The sequence below is a fragment of the Apiospora hydei genome (assembly GCF_038363865.1).
Source record: "Apiospora hydei strain CBS 114990 chromosome Unknown utg000008l_segment0_segment0, whole genome shotgun sequence".
Classification (NCBI taxonomy): domain Eukaryota; kingdom Fungi; phylum Ascomycota; class Sordariomycetes; order Amphisphaeriales; family Apiosporaceae; genus Apiospora; species Apiospora hydei.
In genome coordinates, this window is record NW_027117367.1 from 2,498,488 (window position 1) to 2,525,813 (window position 27,326).

At 53.1% G+C, this 27,326-nt stretch overlaps 8 protein-coding genes across 8 annotated transcripts; 4 read left to right on the forward strand and 4 right to left on the reverse strand.

Moving 5' to 3' along the window:
- Nucleotides 1-2,076: 2,076 nt before the first annotated feature.
- PG997_011348 (uncharacterized protein) lies at nt 2,077-4,144 on the reverse strand (the record flags this gene model as incomplete). The annotated part of the gene is made up of 5 exons (XM_066815663.1): nt 2,077-2,983; nt 3,086-3,371; nt 3,574-3,791; nt 3,922-4,057; nt 4,108-4,144. The coding sequence occupies 5 exons, from the start codon at nt 4,142-4,144 to the stop codon at nt 2,077-2,079; spliced, it is 1,584 nt and encodes a 527-aa protein (XP_066664953.1).
- Nucleotides 4,145-4,395: 251 nt separating this feature from the next.
- PG997_011349 (uncharacterized protein) lies at nt 4,396-4,881 on the forward strand (the record flags this gene model as incomplete). Its single annotated transcript, XM_066815664.1, has 3 exons — nt 4,396-4,426; nt 4,506-4,720; nt 4,798-4,881. The coding sequence occupies 3 exons, from the start codon at nt 4,396-4,398 to the stop codon at nt 4,879-4,881; spliced, it is 330 nt and encodes a 109-aa protein (XP_066664954.1).
- A 215-nt stretch (nt 4,882-5,096) lies between these two features.
- On the reverse strand, nt 5,097-6,905 carry PG997_011350 (uncharacterized protein; the record flags this gene model as incomplete). Its single annotated transcript, XM_066815665.1, has 4 exons — nt 5,097-5,595; nt 5,692-6,182; nt 6,531-6,550; nt 6,716-6,905. 4 exons carry the CDS (start codon nt 6,903-6,905, stop codon nt 5,097-5,099), a joined length of 1,200 nt encoding a protein of 399 aa, XP_066664955.1.
- Nucleotides 6,906-10,217: 3,312 nt separating this feature from the next.
- PG997_011351 (uncharacterized protein) lies at nt 10,218-12,318 on the reverse strand (the record flags this gene model as incomplete). Its single annotated transcript, XM_066815666.1, has 5 exons — nt 10,218-11,376; nt 11,434-11,513; nt 11,564-11,718; nt 11,778-11,958; nt 12,301-12,318. The coding sequence occupies 5 exons, from the start codon at nt 12,316-12,318 to the stop codon at nt 10,218-10,220; spliced, it is 1,593 nt and encodes a 530-aa protein (XP_066664956.1).
- Nucleotides 12,319-13,215: 897 nt separating this feature from the next.
- On the forward strand, nt 13,216-14,902 carry PG997_011352 (uncharacterized protein; the record flags this gene model as incomplete). The annotated part of the gene is made up of 2 exons (XM_066815667.1): nt 13,216-13,971; nt 14,054-14,902. 2 exons carry the CDS (start codon nt 13,216-13,218, stop codon nt 14,900-14,902), a joined length of 1,605 nt encoding a protein of 534 aa, XP_066664957.1.
- Nucleotides 14,903-15,412: 510 nt separating this feature from the next.
- PG997_011353 (uncharacterized protein) lies at nt 15,413-16,489 on the reverse strand (the record flags this gene model as incomplete). The annotated part of the gene is made up of 2 exons (XM_066815668.1): nt 15,413-15,952; nt 16,040-16,489. 2 exons carry the CDS (start codon nt 16,487-16,489, stop codon nt 15,413-15,415), a joined length of 990 nt encoding a protein of 329 aa, XP_066664958.1.
- A 2,361-nt stretch (nt 16,490-18,850) lies between these two features.
- On the forward strand, nt 18,851-20,955 carry PG997_011354 (uncharacterized protein; the record flags this gene model as incomplete). The annotated part of the gene is made up of 3 exons (XM_066815669.1): nt 18,851-18,903; nt 19,876-20,352; nt 20,421-20,955. 3 exons carry the CDS (start codon nt 18,851-18,853, stop codon nt 20,953-20,955), a joined length of 1,065 nt encoding a protein of 354 aa, XP_066664959.1.
- A 3,668-nt stretch (nt 20,956-24,623) lies between these two features.
- PG997_011355 (uncharacterized protein) lies at nt 24,624-27,119 on the forward strand (the record flags this gene model as incomplete). Its single annotated transcript, XM_066815670.1, has 4 exons — nt 24,624-24,824; nt 25,169-25,342; nt 25,369-25,737; nt 25,782-27,119. 4 exons carry the CDS (start codon nt 24,624-24,626, stop codon nt 27,117-27,119), a joined length of 2,082 nt encoding a protein of 693 aa, XP_066664960.1.
- Nucleotides 27,120-27,326: the final 207 nt, after the last annotated feature.

Consider the following 27,326-nt stretch of genomic DNA (forward strand, 5'->3'; position numbering starts at 1 on the left):
TCTCTTCAGGAGATAGACGATGAGCTCTGGCGCACTTCTCGGGATTCATCAACAAGACTTGGCACTCGAGCGGATCGCTCCGTCATACGTACAATTAATTGTACACGTTGCTCTTTCCAACGCTTGCTGGCTTCTTCGGGATGCCTTGGTCCGCGTAGGGGCCTGGCGGCAAGCTAGCGATGGAGTTGTAGGCAGCAGAAAATTCAAGTATGAAGGCCTGATTGAAGCCCTTGTCCACGCTGATGATTCGAGCGCCGATTGTATGTAGTGGTGGACACCGACATATTCATCTTGAGGATATTTTACGGCTGCCGGAGAATGAATTCCAAAATGCCGTGAACTCGGGAGTGATAGTTCATCGCATGCCGAGGTACAAACCTGTCTTCACTAGCAACGCTCCGGCGCTTCGCGCCTCCGTTCTGCTCTAGCAATTTTAGCGAAGGGTACGGCCGTGTAAGCCGCCAACACCCGTCACCAGCTGGCTAGTCAACGCCAGCACCCTCATCGTCGCCAGCACCCTCATCGTCGCCAGCCCCTTTTCCCTAGGTCGTCGACCGCGTACCGCCAGCGCTCTCCTCGCACGGGGCACTACCGGGAAAGCCACCTCTAGCCACGCAGCCACAATTACCCTCATCAAAATCGAAATACGTACGATTCCTATATAAATCGTTATAACTCCCGGCATACCCTTTAAAGTTTATCTAGTCGTATATCCTTTAAAAGCCCATTTCCACTCGAATTACCGATACGAATTGCATCCCTTCGACCGGTCCGTACGGGCAGCTATTCGCCCCCGAAGGGACCGATCGTGAAAACCGACCCACTGTAACGGCCGGTCTGATTGGTCGAATCCAGTCACGTAATCGAAAATTTCTGGTAAAACTCTACTAGTACTATAGAATAGCTTGGTTTCAAGTAATATAGTGGCTAATAAAGAAGTGAACTTTCATCAAGCGAACGGACTCTGTCCAACAGCAGGCTGTGTTAGTTCAGTGGTAGAATTCTAGCCTTCCAAGCTAGAGGCGGGGGTTCGATTCCCTCACACAGCAACACCAATTCTTCTTTTTGGACCTTTTTCCCCCTGCCCGACTTCATATAGCCTGCTGATGGACTGAACGCCGTCAATCAGACAAATAAGTATATTGGAAGCCTTCTTGCCTCACATTTTTGCTGCCATCCACCCACCCCTCCAAAGGTAAGGAAGAGCCCGTGCACCCATTTCCAACAGGCCTCACTCCCTCCCATCTTTCTTTAATGTGTCAGCCCAAAGCAGCAAAAAGAAATCAATCTCGCCGTCGAAAAGGGCAAAAGGTATAATCATGTCCTCGGTGAGACTCGAACTCACGACCTTTGGATATCCCGACGTCTAGTCGAATCATATGCGAAGATATGAGACCAACGCTCTAACCAACTGAGCCACGAAGACTTTGATTCGATGGAAGCGTTGGCACTAATCGTATTCCTTGAAGACGGCAGCAGCAGTGTCAGACAGAAAGCCTGACAGGTAGCATGGGCAGGCACGAAATCGTGGGTGGCTCCGTAAGTATATAGCGAAAGGCAGATATAGCAGGTTGGTGACGAGTGGGTTGGGTCTGTCTGGTTGTAGGGCTGGCGACGAGAACTGCAATCAAGATGTATGCTCGCTCTGCTAGTAATACCTAAGCTAAGCATCCCCGCTAAGCTTTGGGCGATGGTTGCCTATTGGTCGGAAGTATGAGAGTTCCGAGTCAGAAGCCTTTGCGGTAACTATAGGCCGAACCTGCGTGTAAGTCAAGTTGAGGGGTAGTCACATAGGGTCGTATATATGTATTTTGGGTATATGGCCAAATAGACGGGGCAACGCGATGATGGTACAGGTGTTGGGATAACGCAAACCCGCTCGCTCTTAGTTGTTGCCTAACTTTGGGGGAGTGATCCTGTAGACTCTGTTTACCCAATTTGTGATACATATGGCCCTGTCCAACGAACACCTCAGCAGAAAAGTAGCCACTACACCCTTCACATTGAAGTCACATGTCGCCCATACCTATTCTCTCTCACACGGTTGCCGCCTTCATATATTAAATGTTCTGTCTCTCAGTCCGAATCCAACTCTTCCTCCACCACCATCTTGTCATCCGCCGAACTGGACCACCACTCCGTATCCCCCGCCCGCTCCGCCTCCTCGCCCTCCAGCATCGCCCGGACCGCCGGGTCGATCTCGCGCTGCTGCCGCCAGCGCGCCACCGCCTGGGCCTCCCGCTCGAGCCCGGCCTCGCGCAGTATGTCCTCGGCGAAGGCGCCGTACTTGCCCCACTGCGCGTCGGGCGTGACGTCCGGCTCGAGGAAGACCATGTCTTGGCAGTACTGCACCAAGCAGGCTCGGGCGTTGTCGAGACTGTTGTCTCGACTGTCGCCGTTCTGTTGCTCTTTTCCTTGCCCCTGCCCCTGCTGTGGTTGCGATGGTGGTGGCTGCTGCTGCTGCTGTGTGGCCCAGTACTTGGCCATGGCGTAATGCGAGAGCCGGTACACGCTCACCTGGAGGGCAGCCTGCCATGCGCGGTCGCTGCGGTTCTTGGACTGGCGCCACTGCTGCTTGGTCACGCTCGCGATGCGCTCGAGCCCGCGGACCGCCTCCTCGTCGCTAAAGACCGTCAGGCCGCGCGTCGTCCCCTGCAGCGCCATCGACTGGAAGTTGAGCACCATGATGTTCAGCTCGCCGAACTCGGACGCGGCGTGCTTGGCCAGCTGCCGCCAGCTATCAGCCATCTGCGCCTTGGCCTCGGTGTCGTTGGTCAGGCGCGCGAAGTGCCACCGGCTGTAGAGCGTCGAGGCGCACAGGCCCCGCAGGTCCCGGAACGTGTCGTACAGCAGCGCGCACAGCTTCGAGATGAAGTCGAACACGCTCGCGTGCCCCTCGAGCGCCGCGGCGCGGAGGCTCAGGGCCATCGAGGTCATCGGGTGCTGTTTACCCCGCTTGACCAGCATTTGTTGGTAGAGATAACTGTTTGCCGACGTAAAAAGCACCCCGTTAGTACGTAAAACGTATATCGCTTCGTTGGGTTATACCTCGTAGTCAGATAGGCACATATACGAACGAACTTACTTAGTATATAGTTTCATGACAATGTCCGTATCGCGGCCCATCTCACATATCACGAGTGGGGCTATGATGAAGAGGTCCCATGCTCCGGAGATGTGCTGGTCGTTGACGAGCGGCTCGATGCTCAAGAAAGCCACGCGGAGCAGCTGCCCGGCATTGACATAGTCTTCGGAGCGGACATAGTGCCGCGCCACGAGAAGTTGGTCTTCGATAGGTATGCGGACGCGGTCTACCTCTATGCTCTGGTACCGGGTCGGCTTCAGCCACCGCGGGTCCGTCGCCGCCCAACCTCGGATGTAGTTGCGGTAAGAGTTGAGTCCTGAGCTCACCCGGGCCGCTTTAGGATGAGAGATAAGTAAACACCAGTTAGCAAGTTGCGACTTTTGGCTGCCGACCGACCAACGCAATAGGATAGGTACGTGGCAATTCCAGCTACACATTTGCGTCGTTGCGGGCTCATGGGATTTGGGGGTAGTTTAAACTTGACTTACCGAAGTCGGATTCGTGTATGAAGAGTTTGGTGGGTGATGAAGGCGAAGCGACGATTGAAGTGACTTCGGATGGAGCCTCGGGACTACCCACACTGGAGACGTCGCCTTGATAGCTTTCATCCTGCGACGCCGTCGACTGTGCCGTAACGCTGCCTTGCCTCTTCTTCTTGTACTTCCGCCAACCCCACTTGGCGAAACGGTGGTTGTATTGGCGGATGCTGGTTAGTCACACGTTAGTACACAAATATACCGTGTTATATCTCGAAATAATTTCAAAGGTTTGACTATTTGCGATGGATAGACAAAAGAGAGAAACGATAAAGAAAGCGATAGCGGAGATAGGTTTACGTGGCTTTGATGTGGTGGATATCTCGCATCTCTTGCACCAGCGCCTTGAGGGTGAGGCCTTGGTTCAGGTACAGCTCCTTGAGGACGGGCTTCACGCGCTCCCAGTCCTCAGGGTCGCGCGGGGTAACCAGCCTGGCTTGGCCGCCCGCCTCGGGCCCGGAAGAAGGGGTGGAGGCCTGCTACTACCCTCTTCTTCCTCTTCGTCGGCGGCCGGATGCGGCATCGTAAGTGTGTGATGGTCTTAGTGGAGATTGCTCGTTCACGACGAACAAGGCTCGCCGGCCGGGGGTGAAGGAGAGAGCGCCGAACGCAGTGTGAGTGAGTGTGTGTGTGATTGCCAGCAGCAGCAGGCAAGCTCAGTTGGATGTAGGGATTTGAAAACAAACCGCCTTCCGTCATGCAGGCAGATGGATGCGTTTGCCCGGAATTGGACAGGGTGCGCCCCCAACTGCGGGTTAGTCAGCAGGGTCGGACATGGGCAGTTATGCCGGCAACACAAAGGGACGTAAGCACTAATGCAATGCTGCGTACGACGATCTCAGAAATCCATGGTGATGTATGTATGTCCCAAGCCTCTAGAGTAGCTCCCGACGAGCCGGCTCCCTGGAACTGGAACGGTGGATCTGATTTGACTGGCCCTCGTGCTTATGAAGTCTTGATCGATCGCTTCTCCTCACTTGCAAGATCCTGCGAGTCTGCGTTTGCGATGCAACTGGCATCGATGGCCACCTTCCGCTTCGAGACAGTAGCCAACACGGAGATCATGCCCAACCACAGCCAGGCACACCAAATTGACTCAGTAGGTGTCTGGCAAATGAGCCCTGCCCTATGTATGTGAGGCTGCAGTATGTCATAGTGGCTACTAAGCTTAGTCAGTCCCCTGATGTTGACAATGCCAAGTCTATGGTGCCTGCAGCGCCTCAACCCGTGGCGACCGTCACACGCAAAAGGGTGACGTAGACATCTCCATGTCTTCTTCTCGCACTCGTTTGCCGATCTCGAAAGTGGAATTCCGCGTCACTATTCAAACCATATCAAGTAGGCGTCTTTCAGAGGTCGTCTCCAATTCGTAGGACCAGGCCACGGTCGGGGCATATGTCTTGTTTCCGGCAGATGGGAGATGGAATGTATTACATTATGTTTGCTGGTTTCTTGTCGTAGTTGCTCATTGAACCCTATGTCCTATCACCATCCCATATCCTGTCTCGTATAATGACAGGCTGTGGTTTCGGTAGCGGGCTACTGCTGGTAGGCTCGTCGTTTGCAATCCGAACCGTCCTGTCATCAGAGCTCTGCTCGTGACCTCTTGTGGTCGAACCCCTGGAGGTGGCTAGCCACCCTTCTCTTTGTTCGCCAGGAGAGTTTGCCTCACGGTCCCAGGCGGTATCGTACGTCGTGTCTCGCGTGCCTTGGGGAGACACCTTCGGATCCTGTTCCGCCGCCAGCTGGACGCCGATCCTCGCCGTGAGTTGCTGAATTTCCCACAGATTGGCCAACAGAGCTTGGCGATGGTTTCTTGACGAGACCGTGGCCATCAGCGGGCTTACCTCGGTGGTGGAAGGTGCGGGGGACATTCGCCAGCAACCTGGACCGCCGGGGGTCATGCGCCTGGACTTGAAGAGGTTGAGGAGGGGCAGACACGCGCATACGAAGCCGATGGCCTGTTCCAACGGACTAGGTCAATGTTAGTAAGAAAACATGTGAATCCAGAGACCAATCCGAGTTGCTGTATCAGAACCACGGAGGGTGAACAAAAAGCCGAGCACCTACCAGACCAAGCCGATGATGACGAACCCCGCTGTCACATCCATCGAGCGCTCGAATTTGAACAAAAGGGGCAATCTGTACGCAGTCACCGCCACCGCCACTCCGCCGGCTCCGAGGATGCCAGCAGCCCTGACCTTCTTACAAAGAGGCAGACGCATGGACCATACCAGCACAATGGGGAGGACGACTATCGTCGCGTCTGTGACAACGGCAACGCCAGAGTCCACAAGGAAGATGGCGCCCTGATTGAGGCACTTCACATCCTTCGCCGTGTCGTTGCGGACCTCGGGGTCCCAATAGGCCTCGATGGGCAAGCAGACAATGGTTTTGACGATCTGCAGCGGTATGTAACAGATGACGAGAAAATAGATGAAGAGGTGGATGCTCTTCGAGATGGTTCTCCGGACCGAGCAGACACGAGATGTCAAGAAAAGCAGCGTTACCTTGGTGGAGAACACCGTTGGTCCGTAGAGAAGAGACTGAATGTACAGCCACTAGAGACAATTGTCAGATGCAACAAGCACATGGACGGGGAATTTAGTAAGAGCTTTCTGACGAGCCGTAACGGGTATAAAAGAGAGATGAATGTGGCGGTGGAAAGGTATGGGCGATAGCTATTGTACCTTCATAAACTGGGAATAGTCGTAAGCAGACAGGTCCCAGGCATGGTATCCCCCACCCGTGCTTGTACACTGCGATGTACTAGTCAATCAAAAGTCTCACCAGACCGTTCCTCTCGAGGTATAACAAACTCATGAATCCAACAGAGTTGTAAACCGTTATCATAATCTTGTGGGCCCGTCAGTCTATCTAGTACTGCTTGGTCGACAGAGGATACGTACCCAAGCAATGGCGCAAGGCCCTAGGAGTAGTTGTTAGACAGGTCCTTTGGGATTGCCGGGCGTGACTGGACAAGACGGGGGGGCAGATAGGTAGGGTGTTGACTGAGTGATGGGCTGTCCCGAAGAAGGACAGCAAGAAAGCGAAAGAGCGACCTCGTGAGAGAAAGGGAGAAAAGGAAGCATACAGTCTTCGATTGTGTACTTCTGTCTTATCGAGTACTTGGCACAGCAGCGCAGCAAGAAGGCAACGAAGACCACCGTGACACAGACGGTACTTCCTCCGAGTATCGTCGTCCGGCCTGCGTCGGGCGGATGCTGGAAATTGGGCGTGACACCGGGAGGAGGCGGCACGGCCCCGACTGTCGGCGACGGCATCACATGGCTTGCGAATCAGAGGCTACTTCGGTCTGTCGTCTGCGGATCTCGCGGGACCTGGATAGCATCGCATCCAACTGTCACTTCCGTGGATCGGCTGGTCGATTGGTGCCATTGACCTGGACCTTGCCGCAGCAAAATGGAAGAATCGAAAACGAGAGGGGAAGTAGTGACCCATGCTTCGCTCGGGCGGTAGGAAGAGGATGCAGCACACAATTGTAGGTACCAATCGAGTCCCTTCATCATGTTAAGCTCAAACCCCATTTACTGCCAACTGGAAATCCATATCCGATCGGGTTGGTAATTTGTTTGTGCGAACAAGGTTCCGTGATGCAGTGGCTTCGCATGAGCGGAGTCAGGTTTCTCAGACTCTCCTCCCCTATTCCCGCATGTTGGGGCCATGGTATGCACAATGCGGAAGAATACCGAAGGTTGCAGAAGGAGGCCTTGGTTTCATATCAGTCATCAACTGCACTATCTCGTTCTTGGATTGGCCCGATGACGTTGAGCTATTTGCGATGTGCGGGATGAGTGCGCGTGCGCTTCGCTTCGCAAGGTGAAGTCACCCGAGAAGTGACCCTGATATGCCGGGATGAGAAAGGCCGATTTGACGTGACGAGGTCGGCGTTACGCATATCTAGTCCCATCTGCTAAGTGCGTATGGGTTAAAGTATATGCGATTGTCGCATCACCAATCAATGATCTGCCGAAAATAACGATCCGAAAACAGAACCCCTTTGGAAACAAAGTTCGGACGGTTGGAGCGCTTACACATGTGCGGCCGAACCATTTCCTCTCTCAGCCAAGTGTTTGCGGTAAACCACGCGAGTCGTGACGTCCCGAAGCCATAATCCCATTCCTGACTCGGGGCAGCAAAGACAAGAATTCAACCGAAGCAAAAGTAGCCATCGAGGTCAGTACATTCGCAAAGGGCCGCCAAGGGCCGACTGGAAATGCAAGACTCGTCTTGGCGCTTGATACTTGAGTCGGTTGTCTTTCCAAAGCAGCCAAGAAGCCAGGACATCAAAGGATGTATGGAATTTGGGTAGGTACATGCCGTAAGCAGCATATCTGATATGAGCTCTGCCCCTTGCATCCTGCCTTACCAATGGCGCATTGCGTATTTCCGAACGGTACTCCTGCTGGGACATCTGGGCGTGACTCGCATTGATTGATGCTAAGTTGAGTGTCAAAGCGTGGAGGAGGCTTGGTAAGGCAAGAGCGCTGGATTCAGCTTCATCAAAGCCGACCTTTCTCTATCCACCTTCCCGAGTGGATTTACCATTATTTGGCTTCCTTCCGTCCGACTAATCATCCACCTCTAGCAGCCGATGTCGATAGCTGCCATATCGACATTGTGGAGGGATTGGTACTAGGAGATCCACCAGTGTGTCCGGACCCAAATGATTCAGGCTTGCTTCATCAATCTGAACCTGGCAACTTCTCCAGAAGGCTTCTTTGGTTGACGATAAGCGGGTGGTGTAGACGCAGCACATCCGGCCCGGTCATGTGCATGGAAGGCCACGGCGAACCCATCGCCCCTGGTGAGCCGGATGTACGCCTTCATCGTGGCCTGGAAGGAGAAGTAGGTGCTCATCCACACCTAGACCCAATGCTCGGGCATTGAGGCGATGGAGTCCAAGATGGCGGCCCTGGGTAGCATTTCAGGAAGAACAAGTTGCCGTCGAACTTGTCTTCTCTGCTGTTGGCCGTCTTCCTGCAAACGACGATAGCCGCGGCCGTGGCTTCACCCCCGTGACAGGAGCATCCCGAACATAATCGTCGTTCGAGCACAGGGCTTCCGTCCGCCTGTTCGCCCTGGCTGGTCTTTTGGCCGAGACCATCCAATTCGCCATATCAACCTGCGTGTAGTTGGTCTGACCCATGTAAACCCTGTCCTGAATGATTCGAGGTGTCAATTTCTTTGTCCCCCACCCCCCTTTTCCACACCTCTCCCCACAGCAATCGATCAATACACTTCCCATGGCTGAATAAAGTTTGAATACCTGCTCACTCAACCACAGCACGCCCGTTCCATATGCCGCGAATGGCCTATCAATAAATATCTAAACAAACCCTTCCTCCCTTGACCGGGCCGGTGTAGCCTAGCGGTTAGTATTCTTATTCATACTATACTTAAAGGCAAGAGGGCTTAACTCCCTCTGCGGTCACTTTTTCGGTTCCTTCTGGAGGCACTTTTTTTTTTACCCCCACCCCTTTGTTTTCTTTTCATGTCTCCCTTTCTTTCCCAAACTGCATATACAGATCCCCACTTACCATATAGATCTTATATGAAGCCAAACGTACTACAGTTGGATGTGCTTACCTCGTTTTTGGCCCTATATCCTGTCTAAGTAAGGCATCTGCGCCATGGTCAGATCACCACGAGCAGTCGCACACTTCTCAAGTATACCAGCAAAAGGGAGGATCTCAGGTCCAGCAACATGTTTAGGGGCCATATTGGCCAAGTATATTGATTGTATAGTCCTACAAGGAGAGCGCTGCCCATGAGTAACATGAGGCGACGTGTATCCTGTAGCGTCTGTTGTATGTATCATCCAGACGACGAAAGAGAAGTTATTTCTTCAGCAGAGAGAAAAATAAAGAACGTGTGAAAGCTGACCCATGAGGCGGGAAGAATAGAATCCTAACCGAGCGATAGCGCAGCAGCATTGTCGCCGGTCCCGCCTCGGCCGCAACACGCCGTCCCAGGCGATGGCGTAGAAGCACTGTCGCCGGTCGAGTTTTCCGTTAATGAAGAAACAACCTCGAATGACAGCGCATTCAAACTCAAATGGGGTATCATATGCGGTAAAAAAAAAAAAAAAAAAAAAAGAAATCGTAATCAAAATCACCACCAAAACCTCGCCCAAGCCCAACCTCCTTTTTTTCATATGATATACCGAGTATATCCGTCCTTATGGACGGGGGCAGGTATGCGATAGCGTTCTAGCATTCTCGCCCTGCGCCCGTCCGCTCAAGTCCAAAAACGCCGTTCTCAGCGGTGGCGTAGCAGCACTGTCGCTGTCAAGGGTCAGAAGTATCCAATACTGATCCTCGGGTGAAAAGCGTGCCCAAGCGCTTGATGCCGTAAAGTGCATAGATGTCGTTTCTATTAATTGTCGCAAGAATGAAATAAGGTCAAAACATTAGATGGTGGGGTGATGGCAGGTTGAGCTACCTGCTTTCTTGGCCTGTCGATGTAGGATAGAACCATTGGGTTACAATGCTGTTGTGTCGTGCGAGAGGGGCTGATTGTTGAAGATCGAAGGCCCGCGCACCACGGACAGGTGGTTTTTCGTGCGCTCAGAACTAGGTCTTCTTACTCCAAGGCAGGCGGCCAAACCCGCGCTGCTGTTGCTCTCGCCGGGCGGCGCCGTCGACAAAACGGTCTTCTCCGTCGCTGTTGATCCTACGACTGGGCTTGTTACCGACGATCTTGACTGCGAAGTACATGACGGCACTGCTGAGAATGCTCACACACAAGATGCCAATCATGACCAGGTTGCTGTTGCGGTACTGGCGAGGACCTGGGCGGGCATCCTCGGGCCATCCGGTATATAATGCGTAGGTAGTGGTAACACTTCCCAGATTTCCCAGCCCAGAGACCAACGCCGCTGCCGCAGCCACGCCAACCTCACCGTGACGCTGCTGGAAGATCTCGTTGGTCCAAGTCATGCAGATAGGGACAGTGGGGCCGAGCCCGAAGCCCACCATGAGGAGCCCTCCGTAGCGGGCCCATGGGTTCGACTGGGGGGCAAAAGTGACCACCAACAGGCCAGCAATCTGAATGCAGGTAGCAGCCGAAAAGAAAACAGGACGTAGACGATGGAATCGATCGGAGATGGGAGTGACGAGCAGAATGGCAATCAAGTCCATGATCCAAATAGGGGCAAACAGCAAGCTGAGCTGGACTCCAGTGAAGTTCGGGTTGATACCGGAAATGATGACCGTGCCATAGAGCTGGGTGCCGATTCCAACTCCAACAACACCAAAGTACATCATTGTCAGCGGCCAGAGCCTCCAGTCAATCAAGACATAGGCCAGGTCCTTGACTGCCCACGGCCTGGGATGATAGACGCGCTTGAGATCCTCGTAATGAATGAAAGCATCTTCGCCCTTAAGAACCTCGGGGGTTGGAGGGAGCAATTTTGCAAGTCCCTTGTGCTCACGGGTCACTCCTGGTGGCAGAGGGCGATCGGGTAGCCACCAAAGCAGGCCAAAGCCCAGCGAGACAGCAAGGATACCATAAATCAGGAACATCCACTGATATCCAAACAGACCGTGGAGCCCATCCATGAGTTGGAAACCAGCCGAGACAAGTCCGACTACGGCTGCCGAAACCTGAGCTGCGGTGAAATACATTCCGATCCGCTTTCCGGTACGGGACGGCGGGTAAAATAGCGTCAGGTAGTATGACATGCCCGGCCACATGCCCGCAATCACGACGCCGAGCAGGAAGCGCAGTAGCCTGTAACATGTAAGTATGACGCGAGACTCGGGAGGGAGCGGGGCGTTCCGAACTTACTTCAAGCTCCAAGCAGATTTAACGGCGGTGAAGCACATTCCGATAACCCCACGGCGAAGACTATGCGGGCCATCCAGACCCTAGGACTGAGTCGACTCATAACCAGGTTGGAGGGACAGTCAAAGATGACATATGCGACGTAAAAGAGGGCGAGGGCAAGTGAGAGGTCCTTTGGGGAGAGGTGAAGTACCGTCTTGAGATCGTGGCCGACATTGGCATTCATCGTCTGGGCCAGACCGATGTTGGAACGAATGGCAGAGCACAGAAAGTAGAGGATCCAGAACGCTGCCAACGGTTTCAGCTACTAGAGCCTGTGGAATCGCTTTATCGAGTTGGTGACTCACCTGGAATAATGCGGCGGTCGATCTTCTTGTACACCTTTTCGACCTGCTCGACGCTGTACTCCAGACGGCCATCATCCTCGCCAGTTTCGGGATCCGTCAGAGCGGCAGGATTGGTACGAGTCTCGTGGGGGTGCTTGGTGCCATCGCCATCTGGTCCCAAGTGAGGGAAGCCATACTTTGACTACGAAGCAATGGGAGTGCGTGCTTCTAGTCTTTTCAGGCGCTGCCAGTGGCGCTATCAGTTTTAACGATTGTGAGTGAGTGTCTGCGTGCTCAGGTATGCAACCCAAGACGAGTGCTAATAAGTAGTGAGTGAGGGATGAGGCATATACTTCATCAACTGCAGAAGAGAAGGACGTAATTTGCAAACTCAAGAGTGGTGAAGGACAGGACTGAAGATAGCTCTTGGTTTATCTGAAAATTATATCGAAACTGTCTAAAAGAGGCATTTTAGTGGGTGCCGTCGTGCCGCCGAAGCTCCACCAACTTTTTGGCGGGCAGGCGGGGTGGGTTCTAAACTCACTAAAAAGAGAGTCCCCATTTTCCGGTTCTCGCTTGCGTCTTTTTCAATTGTGCTGGTTGGTTGGAGTGATCTTCTCACGTGGGCACTTTGCGGCCGAGGTTAGTTACATAATGCTTAACCGGACCAGTCAGGGAAGAATACTCGAGTGAGTTCTATATGCCCGTGATGTACGGAGAAATAACCGTACTTGATTGTCCATCTCCGACTCTCCAGGATCAAACCTATGTTCAAAGGTGCGGGTTGCCGTCAATTCGTCACGACCGCCGGAAGAGGGGCCTTAAGCTTGCCCTCCAATCAGCGGCGTTTGCTTCTTAGTACCCCAAGCTTGCCTTCAACAATTCTGAGAACGGAAGCTAAGAGCTGAAAATTGCTTACACCTACCTTAAACCGAGCTGGATCGTCAGGATATTGGAGGAGCATCCCAGATACACGTCGGTCAGAGCATGGAGTAGCATGAGGTGAGGCTGGTTCTGGCCAAGCCAGAAGACGTATGCTCCGTGGGAGAAGAAACCCCTGATGTGCCGAATGGGGGCAGTGACGTAAAGCCCCGAATGCAGTACCAGAGACCCAAGCCACAAGTCTAAACTTTTCCATTATCTTGCCATTCTATTGTCTATTGACTTTGGCATTGTTGTTGTTGGCACCTATGGGCAACTTGTAAGGACAATAGATTGTGTGGGAATCCTTGAAAGGGACACTGCCACAGCCTTTCTCTTAACAGTAGTATTGTTTATTCACGGTTGTTTGGCAGTATGGGCAAGTTTTACACATCAAACCTCGTATATAAGAGGCTGTATGCACATCCTTCTATTCCAAACCCACCAGCTCAACATCCTAACAACCTTGAACACCTTGATCGTGCTTCCATTTACTCCTCGTCGTTCGAGTCTTTACAATACCTCAACTCTTTCCAACATGTCCGGCATTAACAAAACGACCCAAGGGACGAAGAAGTCTTCCCCGAAGCCTTCAGTATTGGGCCCCCAGACAAAAGGTGCCTCCATTCAGAAGGCTAAGTCAGTGGCTCCCCTGAAGGGTACGAGCGCACTAGCGGACGGCATCATACGCGATCTTACAAAGAAATTCCAGCCTAAGATGACGGGCCAGTCTGTTGCTGGGGTAGGACCATCTACCACTGCCAAAGGAACACCTAGCACTACCAAAGGAACACCCGATTTTGACATGGCAAGCTCGGTGGAGGATAATATCAATTACACCGTCAGGCATGCGCAGGTCTTCAGCGACCAGACCTTTGACTTCCGCATGTCGTTGATGGACACCCTAATGTATTTAGATCCAACGAAGTACACCCTCACCGACGGCAACAATATCATGGTGCAGGACATGCCACTGTGGGGTCTCGTTCAAGGGCTGAACAACCTCCAGCACAGCCACCGGGGCTGGCTGTTGGCCTCCGCCATTGAGTACCCGACGAGGCACTGGCTTGATTTCCTACCGAAGGAGGCCGCGGGCAAGATCTACTACCCCGCGCCCGGCGAGTGGGAGTTCCATGAGATGTTCCATCGTAGTAGTGGCAAGACGTGGGTGCAGACAATGAACGACGCCCTCGAGGGCATATCGCCCCAAGGTGTGCCCAGGGCGGTGCAGCTCTTCGAAGGGTTCTTGACGCACGAATACACGTGTTCAACTGGAATACCGGGGGCCACTGGGGTAGCAGTCTCATCCACATGCAGCGCGGCGCCGACGGACGCTACACCCACGTGTTGCACATCGGCGTCGTGGACCCCTGCAGAAGCCCGGCATCGTCCGGCACGTGCACCTGCGCCTGCGCGGCATGCTGGGCCTGCTCGGCTGCACCTTCGCCGCGGCGGACGTCGAGCGCACGCTCTGGATGCCCGAGCAGCGCGACAGCTACTCGTGCGGCATCATCACGGCCTACATCAACCAGCTGCTGATCGAGCGCATCGCCGACCAGTACATGCCCAGCGGGCCCCAGCAGTACGACGACGCGGCGCTGTGGCGGCCCGGGTCCGAGCGCTTCAACCCGCGCGAGTTCCAGGGCCACCTGACGGGCCTCGTGGCCGTGGAGCTCATGCGCGCGACCGGCTACCGCGGCCGCGTCACCGTCGCCCTCGTCAACGAGACCACCAGCCGCGCCGTGGACCGCAACGACTTTGCCGCCCAAACGGTCTCTTCCGATCCTACCAAGTTCACCCTCACGCCATCGCGCAGCTCGCTGAAGCCGGAGAAGCGGCCTACCCAGGCCCAGACCGACAGGGTGCTGGTAGACTTACGGGAGCGACTGGCCAATGGTCTTCAGGTGCTGAAGAAAGAGGTGCCCCCGGCGAAGAAGCCTATTTCTTTTACCCCCAGGACGTCAAAGCCTACACCCCCGGCTCCAACGACTACCACAAACACAACAAAGCCTCTTCCTCCAGCTCCGAAGCCTCTCCCTCCGGCCCCGAAGCCTAACCGCCTAACACCACCCAGTGACTCAACCAACAAGAAGCGTCCCGCTGACATCGAGGACGACATGATGGTTATAGACTCACCAGTGAAGAGGCCAAAGACCACCACGGACGGCGACGTGGTAACTGAAACCAAGCGCAGAAAGCGTGTCCCTAGGAAGGCAGTTGAGTAGGTAAGTAGCTAGTGTGGCCCTTGTCTGGTAAAGACGGCTGCTGGCTGGAGTAGGTGCGCGCGTGCGTGTTTGTTTTTCTGTTTCCGTGTTTCGTCGATGAACTATCTAGTTTATCAACTTGTTTCTAGCAACTGACCGATATGAGGAGTTAGCAGTTAGAGTTTGACATTCATATCAATAAAACCAAGTCATGAAAAGCCTGAAATGCATGTACGTGGATATTCAAGAAATGTGCCATTTCTCTATCACGAAGTACTTAGGAGACGCCTCTGAGAATGGTGTTTGTTACTCTCGCGAAAGAGAGTCATGATCTTGACCAGCACGACTAGCCCATAAACCCAGTGTGTAACGTCAGACCTGCTTTTGTGAGAAGAGAATTTGCACAATGTCATTTCCCTCTAATTTTAGCCCACAATGAATTCAAATTTCTCGTACAATACAATCTTCTATGGTGAATCGTTGAAAAAAAAAAAGGAGGTGACGCTTCCTCGAGGGGATGTTGTTAAATGACTATAGTCGTAGAGCAGTCGAGAACTCGGGGGGCCAGCCTGCTTCTTCGATGTAGAACTGCAATCCCTTCTTCATCCACACCAACTTATTGGAAACTCCAAACAGCCGGAGGAATCGCGTCTGACGCTCTATGTCATTGTCCGGCAGGTACTCGGACTCGAGACAGATCATCAAGCCACAGAAGACGAGACGGGGGATGAGCACCGAACAGTGTCCCGTGACATATTCCCACGTCTTGGGCATGATAACCTGGTCCTCGTAGGTCGCTTCATTGATGTGAAACATTGCGGTAGCCAACACGAACATGAGGGTGTCGCGGGGCGGCGGAGGTAGGGACGGATGATGGTCCCACGTGTGGTAGATCGTCTTGTAGCGAATACGCGCAGGGAGCTTGAAGTTGAAGACGCTGCCGCCCATTGTCCCGGAGCGAAGGTATTCTGGCAGGAAATTGGTCTTTGCGCGGGTCCAGAATTGGTATATGGCACGGCGGCGGTCCTCGCGTCCATAGGGGTAGACATCATGCCAAATAAGCTCCTCCCACTTTAACATTGTTTAGCAGGGCTGATCTCATCTGAACTGACTTTTGCAGAAGGGAGAGACATGGATTCCTGAGGGGGCCGCACTCACCTCTCGGTCCCAGATGCTGAGCGTATAAACCGTTTTTTGGTAGGGATAACCAGGCGCCTCGATGCGATGTGTGTGGATGAAGAAGAGAAACCGGTACCGACCGTACTCGCCCAGCACTGGCTCTGATTCGGATGTTGAGCGATATGTCTTACGAAGTACGCGCCATTTTCGCTGCATATCCTCTCGGGCGTGATCCAAAATGTTGACCACTGGCCTTTCCGAGTCGGCGTCAGAGGGAGCAGCACTCGGTGTCCCTGATGGAAAATCCTCTGCATCGAGAACGGGAAGAATGCTAGGATGGAAATAGACCATAAGCCTGTCATCATCGGCCAAGACGAATCGGCTCTGGTGCAGGTTAAGCAGCAGAGGGAGGTGGTCGATTATGGGATATCTCCCAATTGTCAGGTCTTGAAGAACCCGCTTGACGTAGTTGAACTGCTTTCGATCCATGGCGGACTCGTCCAGTCTCTGCGTCGGCTTACTGCCTATGTTCACACTTGGTTTGGTACCGTGGCGCGGAGCGTTGGCTCATATGAAGGATTGTAAGCAACAAGAACAGAACACAGATTTGCTCATGGAATATCCAAACATCAGCCAGCGTTACTTACTTGGGAGTTGCGCGTTTGCTACTTGTCCAAAGATGGGACCGAAAAGAGCACCTAAACCACAACAAAGGATACCGGGACATTAAGAAAACGCTTTCGTAACACCACAAACAGGATCAAAGAATGATGTTCCATGCCGCTTGGAAAATGTGTCGACCGGGATAAGTGCTGCATCGCATTACATATATACTTACTTCTTACCAAAGACATTGCTTAAACGATATACCCATACAGATGCAAACAAGTCGCAAATGTCACAGCCGATTGAAGCTGCTAGAGAATCTACACCGCATGCTCAGTTGACTTGATCCAATGAGGGCAACAACAAAGCCCTGCCCGCAAGCATGCGGATGACATGAATCGCTGGGTATGTGTGGTGTTCATATGTGATGCATTCAAGCTTGAAATGCATGGTATTGTAGGAAACAGAGCGGGATGAGAGCCTGAGATGACAGGCATTCCTTTTGACGATGTGTGCCTTGGTGCCTGGCGTGACACAAGGATCGGCTCAAATTCTACCGTTGCTTCCCCTCCCGAAACAAAGACGGAAAGAGTTATTGGAAAAACCGTCATCATTGACAAACTGTTCCTTTTAAACATGCCATTGAGCAGCACCTTCGCTGTCTAAGTGTCATTCATCGTCCACAGGCAGTTCGATTTTCTAAGCTATTTGTAATGCTTCATTTGAGATCACCAGCGTCCGCTTCGGCCACTGCGAATTAGACTATATACTTACTACCAAGCCATCTTTCAGTATACCCCACGAGATTAGTGAGTTCAGGTATCGACTTGTTGCAGATCAGATCAATGCTGTGCTGTCGAAAATCTTTACCTTTCGAAGTGTCTCCTTACTAGACGTCCGTGACGTCCAGTTGGTACTCAACCATGGAGCCCAATACATCCTCGGATGAAGACAATTGGGTGCGGCCCCAATAAGAAGGCAATAATCACTGCTATGTGAGCCGACAACGCTGGCCTACCCCCTGACATTGGTCACCTAGGGTTGGGAAGATGGTTCTCAATCGCCATTGGGGCTATAATCCAACATCCACGAAGGTAGGCGGAGCCGAGACGTCGAACGCCGCCATCAACCAACAAGCGTTCGAGCTGGCTATGAGTCGAATCAACTATGAGGGCCAGAAGACATTGAATGATGAGAAGCTGGATGGGAAGTATTGAGTCCAGGTTGCACTCATGCAAACCATCTACTACCGGACAGCCATCAGGTATTCCACTTCCTACCACCCTTTGAAGATGGTGCAATCTCAGACAAGAAGCGATTGGTCAAACCCACTTGCTGCTGGGGTTGCAAGTAGTCCAAATGAGCAGTTCTGGCCCCTTGATTGCAGATGAGGCTTCCCTTGTACAGGCTGGCTGTACGGGATTATCCATTGGAAAAGAACACCAAAGACAAGATAAACACACGAGAGTCAGCCTTTCTCAGGGGAACAGTGGGGCCGAACGTTCATCATCAACGTTGATAGGGCTTCAAAACGGTTCTCGACGAAATTGCTGTTGCATTTGTTTATCAATTACAGAAGCATACGTTTTCGTTGCCCAAGATGCTTCTGGAAACCACGCCAACTCGAGTTGACCCTTGGCTGACTTGACTCGGACTCGGAAAATGGTGGCAGCTGGATTCTTCGAAAAGAAGTTGACGGCTTCCCACTTCAGAGAGAACCCGGGGCGATTTGATCTGAGTTAGGAAGGCTCAAGGGGAAACTCAACAAGTGATATGAGGTCTCCGAATCGACTCGAGACGGCCTGTTTGTTCTCGATGTCATTTATGTACCTAGGGACGTCAACTACCTACTGGTTTCCAGGTGGACAAAGCAGTACATTGGTGCTTGTGTTGTTGCAATAGCAACTACTGAACCCTTGGTCGGCCACCTCAAAACCATGACTTGACTATTCGGCCATCACACCAACCTTTCACCTATTTCCCCCGTGCTTTACGCAAGAGGAGAAAAGCCTGACTAAAACGCCGAGCAAAGCATTGTTGGTCGCCAATTTTTCCACTTCCAGATACCCCTTTGGATATTAGGTTGGTCTTTTGCGGCAACACGGCCTCAAGCCACTGCCCCCCTCTGTGTCTGGTGGATGCCCACTTGGAGACAGCCTTCGCTCAAGTGGACTATTACGATCCCAAGATGGAGGATCATCCTACTCCCCCTACAGCTATGCATATGGCGACCTGGTATCCGAAATGATGCCCGACCAGTCGTTCTACAACTTCAGCGGCGAAGACATATTCGACGGGTCCATGGTGGACACTCAAGGTTACCAACATGGCTACCCCCAACAGGAGTACCTCCATTCGGATATGATCGATCCAACGGGGGTGAAATCCGACTCAGCCTTGGACTTAGGCTTCGGCGACTTCTTGTACAACAACTATGGGGAGTTGCCTGATGTCCCCTCGCCCGCGCCGACCGTCCCAAGCAGCGGGATCACAGCGCCAGGCACCCCTCTTGGCGTTGCTGGGGACTTCAACAGTCCTCAACCTCAAGCGATTGGCCCTCGGATTAGCCAATGTGAGTCATTCTGCCTAGAGAAAACAGTCATGCTGCTCCGCCACCAGGCAGTGGTACTATTCATTGGTGTGCACATTTGTACTGACCGATGTTGATATAAAGCAGGGTCCTCCGAGCATTTCGTTCCCCGAGATAATAACTGGACTTACGGTATTCAGGTATGGCCTGCTGCAGATGAAACTGGTATGTTATGCATTCCTACTCTTCCAATTTGATGCATCCAGGCTGCCTTGAGGGCTGCCTGGTTGGAGACGCCATGCGCAAGATGAGCCACACTGGTGTTTCTAAATATGGGATGGGTGAATGCACACACACAGCAATGCCCGGCGACCCCAGCCTCAGCCCAGGTGGTGTGGCGCAGCCCAAAACCGTTGCCTGTGGTTGGTTGTGGCTCGCGCGTCACTCTCCTGCATTAGTCCATCTCGGTGCATGCTGCTGCCTTTTTTCCCGTCCAGGCCGATCGCATTCGCATTTGGCCGGTGGGACTCCAACGCAACCCGAACGACCCATACCTTCTATATCTTGTTGTACATTCCTCATATATTAGGCTGCGTGCTGACTGTTCTCTGCGGGATGGTACAGGTTGTCTAGGCGTAGAGCAACATCGTTATGCCCTACAACAAGCCCTGCGTACTAAGGGAATCCGGTACACGACCTGCACGATCTTGAATGACCCCAACCCATATCGGCTCTACAGGCTCCACGAGAGGCTGCGCGATAGCGAGAAGGCTCGGCTCGAATTTATGCAGGTCTTCAGCGCCAACCGACCTTATAATCAGCGACTGAAAAACTACCGGTTCAAAATGAGTGTTGTAGGCTACGAGCCCCGCGACTTCGGCCTCGGCAGCTCGTACCCGAACATCTCTGATCCATCGGGCAATGACGGCATCAACTCTCCCTTCGACGACGACCCCGTCTCCGGCTTGCCTCTGTTGCCTGACAGCCCGACGCATCACCCTTTCGGGTCGCTGCCCGCCACTTCACCGCAACCTGTTTTGTCTGGGCCCAAAAGTGATTCCGCCCAGCTGGCCGACACTCCTCCTGCCCCGCAACGAACCAAGGCGATTCCGAAGCCCGATCGCAATGCTGTCAAGAACGGCAATGGCAAATACGTCTGCGAATTTCCCGACTGCACCGAAGAGGTCAGAGAGTTCGGGCGCAAGTGCGAGTATAGGTAAGAGTCCTGCACATGGATGTCAGCCTTAGGGGGTTAGCAGCAATACTAATATGGCCAACAGCAAGCATATGGACAAACACGATCGCCCTTACAAATGCGCTGTTGAGGGATGCGAGAAGCTGCCTGGGTTCACGTACTCAGGGGGCCTTTTTGCGACACGAACGCGAAGTTCACGGCAAGCACGGCGGCCCGAAGAACCCACTGAACTGTCCACACCCGAACTGCAAGCGCTACAGTGGAAAAGGCTTCTCGCGGCTGGAGAATCTGAACGAACATCTCCGACGCGTCCACACCAACGGCGCAGCTGCAGGCGATACGGTCGACGACCACGAAAGCATTGTTACGATGGAAACTGCCGAGCACGTTGTAGTCGGCGAGAAGCGAAAGGCCGACGATGAGGATCTCCGAGTCGAGGTCAAGAAACTCCATGTCGAGAATCAGGACTTGAAAGCCAAGCTCGACGCCCAGGAGCGCCAGACAGAGGCTCTGATGGAGCAAATGCGGCAGCTCCAGGACAACTTGTCAAGTCTGCAACAAATGCAGGACGCCCGCCTGTCCAACGGTGCCGTCATGCTGGACGACCCAACTCACAGCTTCTGATTTCTTTTCCCTTCCTATTTCCCTTCTTGTGCTCTATTCATTTTCTGCGGATATACCCCACTCGCGAACGGCTCGATTCGACTCCTCAAGATGGACGAAGGACATGGTTTGCATTGGCAGCGGAGTTACTGGTTGTTGATCTTTCAGAGATCATTTGGTTTTGACATTGTGTGTATGAGATGAACTGGTCAGGGATAGATGATCACTGCCCTGCCACTCAGGGGCGACAGGGGCGGATGACGTTTGCTATCATCCTATAGTTACGAGGCACGCGGCACGACTGTTTGCAACTTGATTTTCCTTTAGACGACGAGACTGCGAAGGTCAGTTTTTCTCCTCATGTGGACGGGAGGAAGGCGTTTCAGAGGTCGGCTGAGATGGGTGGTATGGCCCCAATTGGCCGGATGTTTTAGATTGGCTCAATGAGGAAGTCAGAGCAACCAACCTAGATGATTGGTAATCTCTTGTTTTTCCCTCTTTCCCCTTCCACATGCACTTTTTATAGAAGTCGGCGTTTGCTCATGCAGGTGCCGATATGGACAGAACGAAGACAGCTTCCAGATTGAAGCTGAACACATGGTTGGCAACTGCAATGATCTCCGTGGTGGAAGGACAAAGGCGCTTGCTGTCAAGCTTCAAGTTGAATTGGATGCGGACAGGAGTCCTCCCCTTTCATGGTTTGGTTCTTGATGCACTATATGTGATAGGCGTAGCAGTCGCACTTCTTGTACGGATGGTATCTCGGTCCCCTCTGCTCGTGTGCCACTGATTTTACCACTCCCCCTGTGAACATTTCCTATGTTGGCCTGTCCAACCTACAAGAACAGCAGTTTGTTTTGTTTGCCCAACAACACTTATTTGGTGTAAGCTACAAGAGAGGGTTACTACTCGAAAACGCTACCGAATGCGCTATACCGAAACTTGGATGAATTCCAGCGTGGGGAACCAAGCAAAGTGTTTCTATAAGGCAAAAAACAACATCCTGCAGCAGCAGTAGCAAGAAATGTCAAGAGTAAGAGTTATACGTGGGATGATGAAATCACCCTACCAGGGGGTTGATGACAGCGAGAGCGACTACACACTGGATGTTACAGTCACGTTCATGGAAGAGGGAGAGGCACCGTGATGGAAGTCTTGAAGGAGGCAACTAGGGAGGCAACCAAGGGGTAGTGTGAGGTGATCCTCGTTTCCGGTGGATGGACCAAGTGACGCTGTCTCGCCCGTTCCGCCTCACTTTCACCTGGCAGGGGGACTGTCACCAAATGCCGAGCAGCCCACTACAAATGGCATATAAGGTAAAAAGTATGTTGCAATACGCCGACTGCATTTAGAAATCCAAGAAGCCGTTATCGGCAGGGTGGATGAGTTGTAGGTGCGTGAATATGTAGGTTTCAACCCGAGGTGACATTGTTCCATTTATTTGCCGACACTCTAGAGTTGCATGCGAAAGAATGCGATACATACACGATGGATCTACCCGTTCCGCCTAAGATTGTGATGGACGGGATTTTCAACGTGAATGCAACGATTCAAGCATCTATCCGTGAATCATATTGTCAGGCATGCCAAACTGTTCATGCCGTTACACACATGTACCTTGCATAGTCAGTGACTCCGGCACTTATACAGAGATTGCCTCCTACAGATCTGGCAATAATACCTGCGTTAAGGGAGAATTTGTGCCTGCATTTCTGGGTCGTCAGCAGGTGGAGAATAGTAGACCGACAATAAGACCCCTCCCCCACGTATGATCAGTGCCCCATGAGAGATCGTTAGCGTCTAGAGTATTGCTCCATAGTGGACAGAACCAGGGAGCCGTCGTGGGACGAGGCGCACCATCTGTCGTCGTTGTGTCACTGGTCGTGAGCACGGGGCGGGCTGCAGGTATTCGCTGTCAACGCCCGAAATCGCCCACCAAAGGGAACCTCGCGCCGTTCTGCAACGAGCACGCACGTTATCTCAGGCGTTGGGACAAAAGCGTATGTAGTGTTCTAGACTGCGCGATGATCCCGGCTTCCCTTCGTCAGCGGTGGTTAAGAAACGTCGGTTAATAACCGGAGATCACCTGGAACATATCTGTACGCGGCGTTCATTTTCCCTCGTGTTGTAGAATAGGCCGTAAGAACTTAAAGCATTGCTTGCTGCATCGAGAGCCACCCATGTACTTGCGCCTTGGAATGCACGAAACGCCCGGCGAACCTGGAAAATTCAATGTCGCGCGGCACTAGATAAAAGCCTCCAGGTTGTATTGCCTTGGCTGCACGCCAGCGCGCGTCTTGAAATTGTGGTTTGCAGAGTCGAAGTCTTCAGGCTCTGCAGGCCGCCAGGCTCCATCGGGGAAGGCCTCCGAACGGCCTATCTAGCGTGCATAGCGCTATGAAGCCTACGACGCTGCCCTTGCATACAAGCCTGCATCTCGGATATTACTTTGCGAGAAAAAAAGGAAAAAAGAGGGAAAAAGACTGCAGGCACTCCATGTACGACCGAGACACGGACCGGACGAGAAGAGAATATTATGCAGTATCCGTTCCCTTACTGAAATATGTCGTCTGGTGTTGGGACCATGATAGGATGAAAAAGTTCAACTCTGGCTGAGGTGGGATTGTGTGTCGTCATTGCACATGGATGCCTAAAGGGCCCAGGGGCCCAGGACGCATGGGTAACGGGAGTTCTTCATCGAACAGGGGAAGAATAGACGCACCGCAGGGGAAGCCCGGAGAGGGCTCACAGGGCCAGCAGGGGCCAACAGGGCCCCTCCCTGTACAACGAACCAAAACGGATCCCCACCTGTCAAATTGCTGGAAATCACAAGCATCAATCAAGGCCAATGCGGTCAGCAAGTCAGGCACACGCGCAACCAGGAACCGCCAAGTGGCTTTCGACTGGATGGACGGAGGGCATGCTAGCTGGGCATGCGCCAGCGAACTGCGCTCGAACTTTTAATCTGGAGGTACGGCGTGCGTACCTATTGCTATCTGCAGAGCAGGGACAAGGACAAGGACAAGGACAAGGAACAGGCACATACACACGCACACCACATCTGCAGATGGTTTGCACGAAACGGAATCGCTCTCGAAAAGTCGCAGGGTTCCGATCTCTTCTGTCCTCGCGGCCGAATTTGATTATTCTTCTGTAGTTTGCGCTTCTCTCCCAGTATCCCACCCCTCTCTCCCCTCCTGTCAACAACAACACCTACCTGCCTACATATTTCTACACACAGAGTTTTGTCGAAGACCATGCCCGACGATGATGGCAACCGGAGACGAATGTAATCCCCCGCCATCTTCCGAAGTACCACTTTACCACCACTTTACTTTCTGGAGCAAATTAGGAACATCTGGTCCCACCTCAGTGCGACTCGAGCGCTGAGGCCGCGGGGCGGGCAGGTGACCCGGGTACGCGAGCGACGCCCCTCGAAAGTCGTCTGAGAGTCGGAGAAGGAAAAGAACATTGAAGGAAACCTAACACGGCGTCGTCGCATCCTTTCCAGCGCCTCAAACTTTTCCCGGCGGCCTCGGGCGGTGATACGCCTCTTTTTTTCCATTTCCTGGATATCCCTCGTGTAATTGCTGTACTATACTATATTGCCGCCTCCCTTGCCCCTGGGCTGCATTCGTTAATCTCAGTATGGTGACGCGCGCAAAACAAACTTCGACCCTTGCGCTGCCATGGCTGATCCGCTTCACCCCACGACCAATCTGCCTGCCGGCGCTGGCAGGCTGGATGTCTTAAATACATCCCAGCCGGACCGAGAGATCCCTCCGATGCGATGCTGCTGCGGCGACTTGGAGTGCAGTGTCTTGAGACACAATAGCACCGTTTTGGATAGTGTCGAGAAGGACGTCCACCTTGCAGCAAGCGTGGGACAGGTACGTGACTTGTGTGTGTTTCTTGTGCGATGCTCCCTTCCGCCTGCCCCCTTCGCCCTCAAGCAGGCAGGCGCTACCGCAGTAGTTCCCGGCCGTTGTGTGCGACTACCCTGAGGGCCACTCATTCTCACGTCATGGTTGCCAATACTATCGAAAACCCAAATGACTCGCACCTACTCAGCGGCAGGCCCCTTCTTGAATCCCCTGACGGAAGTTGCGGGAATGCACCTCAATGTTGATTTGTGCCTTGCTCGTGGGAAGCCCCGACTCGCATTCCTGAGCTCGTTATCACAACATCGATCTTCACTATGGGTGTCTCAGAATCTCTAACTTTCTGCCTGCAGGCTCTCCTCGAACGACATGAGGCGTACATGGCAGATGCGAAACGAGATCGTCTGGAGCTCACCAGCAGGATCGAACAGCTGGAAATGGACAACCGAGAACTGGAAGCGAAGAACGCACACTACATCGAAAGCAACCGGGACTTGCTCGACCAGCTGGAAACGCTAAACTCGACTGTTGCCGATTCGGAGGGGCGCATCAGATCACTAGAAGCCACGCTGCTCTCTTCCCAGCAAGCCATCCGCCGACTCGAGGGGAGACTCTGCGCGCCGAGTCACTGGAACGCGAATTGGAATATTTGGAACAGGAACAAGCCGACTTACAGAGCAACCTGGCAGCGACACATGAGGAGGCCCGCTCGGCCATGTCACGATGGAAGCGCGCAGAGCGGGGTATCGTGAACCTCCAAGATCAGTTGGAGCGCATGGAAAACGAGGCCAAGATGGAGCGCGAGCGACATGCCGAGATGATGGGCCGAATGGAAAAACAATGTGAGGTCGAGAAGGAGTTGAACACGGCTGCCGGCAGACTGAAGGAGCCGCCGCCATCAGGTCTTTCAGTGCTGCGAATAGTGGCAGCAATGTTGTATCGCATTTTGTGCGCGACTTGCTCCAGGATAACTCGAACCTGCAGCAGGGCATTGTCGAGCTGAGGGAGATGTTGATGAACTCAAATGACGAGATTCAGTCGCTTCGGGACCAGATGGTATGTCATCAACCGATGGAAAGTCATCAACCGATGGACAGCGAGGACGTCGACGTGCCGCAGACTTTGCGAGCCGAGTTGGAATCCCAGGAGTCCGCGAAGACTCATACTTCGATGGTCTCTCAAGAACTGCATATACACCACCACTATCATGTGCCGCCGGGTGTAAAGCAAGAGAAGAAGCCTCGGAAGAAGCGCCAAGGGCTTACGCCTGGGATATTTATCCCTCCTACCCAATCTTCGGGTACTGCGACGCCCCCTTCTGTATGGAGACCTACACAGGTTACTCGCACGCAGAGAGACTCGAACCGTCCGCACCGCTGGTCTATCCAGTCGGAACAGCCATCCGAGTTTGCGCTGTCGTCCGCGCCAAGCTCGCCCACTTCGAACCATCGCAATTCTCTGTTTGACCCTATCATGATAGAGTCACTCCCAACATCACCCACGACTAGTGTGGATCCTATGTCACCCAAGTGGCGCTCACACCACAAGAACCCCTCGAATGTGTCTATGCGAAGCTTCCAAGTGCCCACCAACTTCTCACTCGACGCAACACAGCCGTCGCAAACGCATACGATCTACGAAGAGGGGGACGACGGGCAAGAACTTCCTAGGCCTATGGTCAGCACAGACAAGTATGGCATTGAGGATGAGTCCAGATCTAAGTATGGCGACCCATACTCGGATGAAAACACTGATGACGCCCGTTCCATACGTAACCGGGTACACAGAGCCATGTCTCATGAATCGATCTTGTCTCTCTCCGGTGGTCTTGATATACATACCCTCAAGTCGCGACCTAGTCAGATGACACTGCGGCCCATCAGCAGCGTGACTTCGGTAACAGCGAGCTGCTGCGTCGTAGCGCGCCCGATGTTGTCTCGCGATACAGCGAAGAGGAGCAGTCTTGTCCTGCGGGATAATTACGCATCGTCGCCCAGTACAAGCAGCTTGCGCGCAGTCTCGGGACCCTTACCAGCGTCTCAACGGTCGGGGCCTTCCAAGCTTGGCAAATGGGCGGGATCATGGATGCCCTGGGGAGGAGGTGCTGCCTCGACATCAGTGTCATCAACAACGGCAACGCCCACAAAAGCCGAGCCGGAAAGTAGCGGCGATCTGCAGCACAAGACTTTCAGGCCGCCCGCCCGGTGTGAACCAGGCGGGTGCCATCCCCGGTTTCCATGCGTATTGGAGCGCTCACCAGAAACGCACGCCGAGCAAGGTGCAACCAGAAGCGGTCGATCGTGACGCACTGCGTGAAGGGCTAACCGGATAACGCTTTTCGCTCAATCATTTTGGACGCCATCATAATCGCAAATCGATTTGCCGACAAACCATTATTTCTTTTATTCTGTCTTAATATCCTCTGGCCAAAGCAGTAATGGGGCCCTGTACGAAGCGAAGCTATCATCTGGGTGGATATACCCAATTTTCCCTTTCTCTATCTGCATTTGA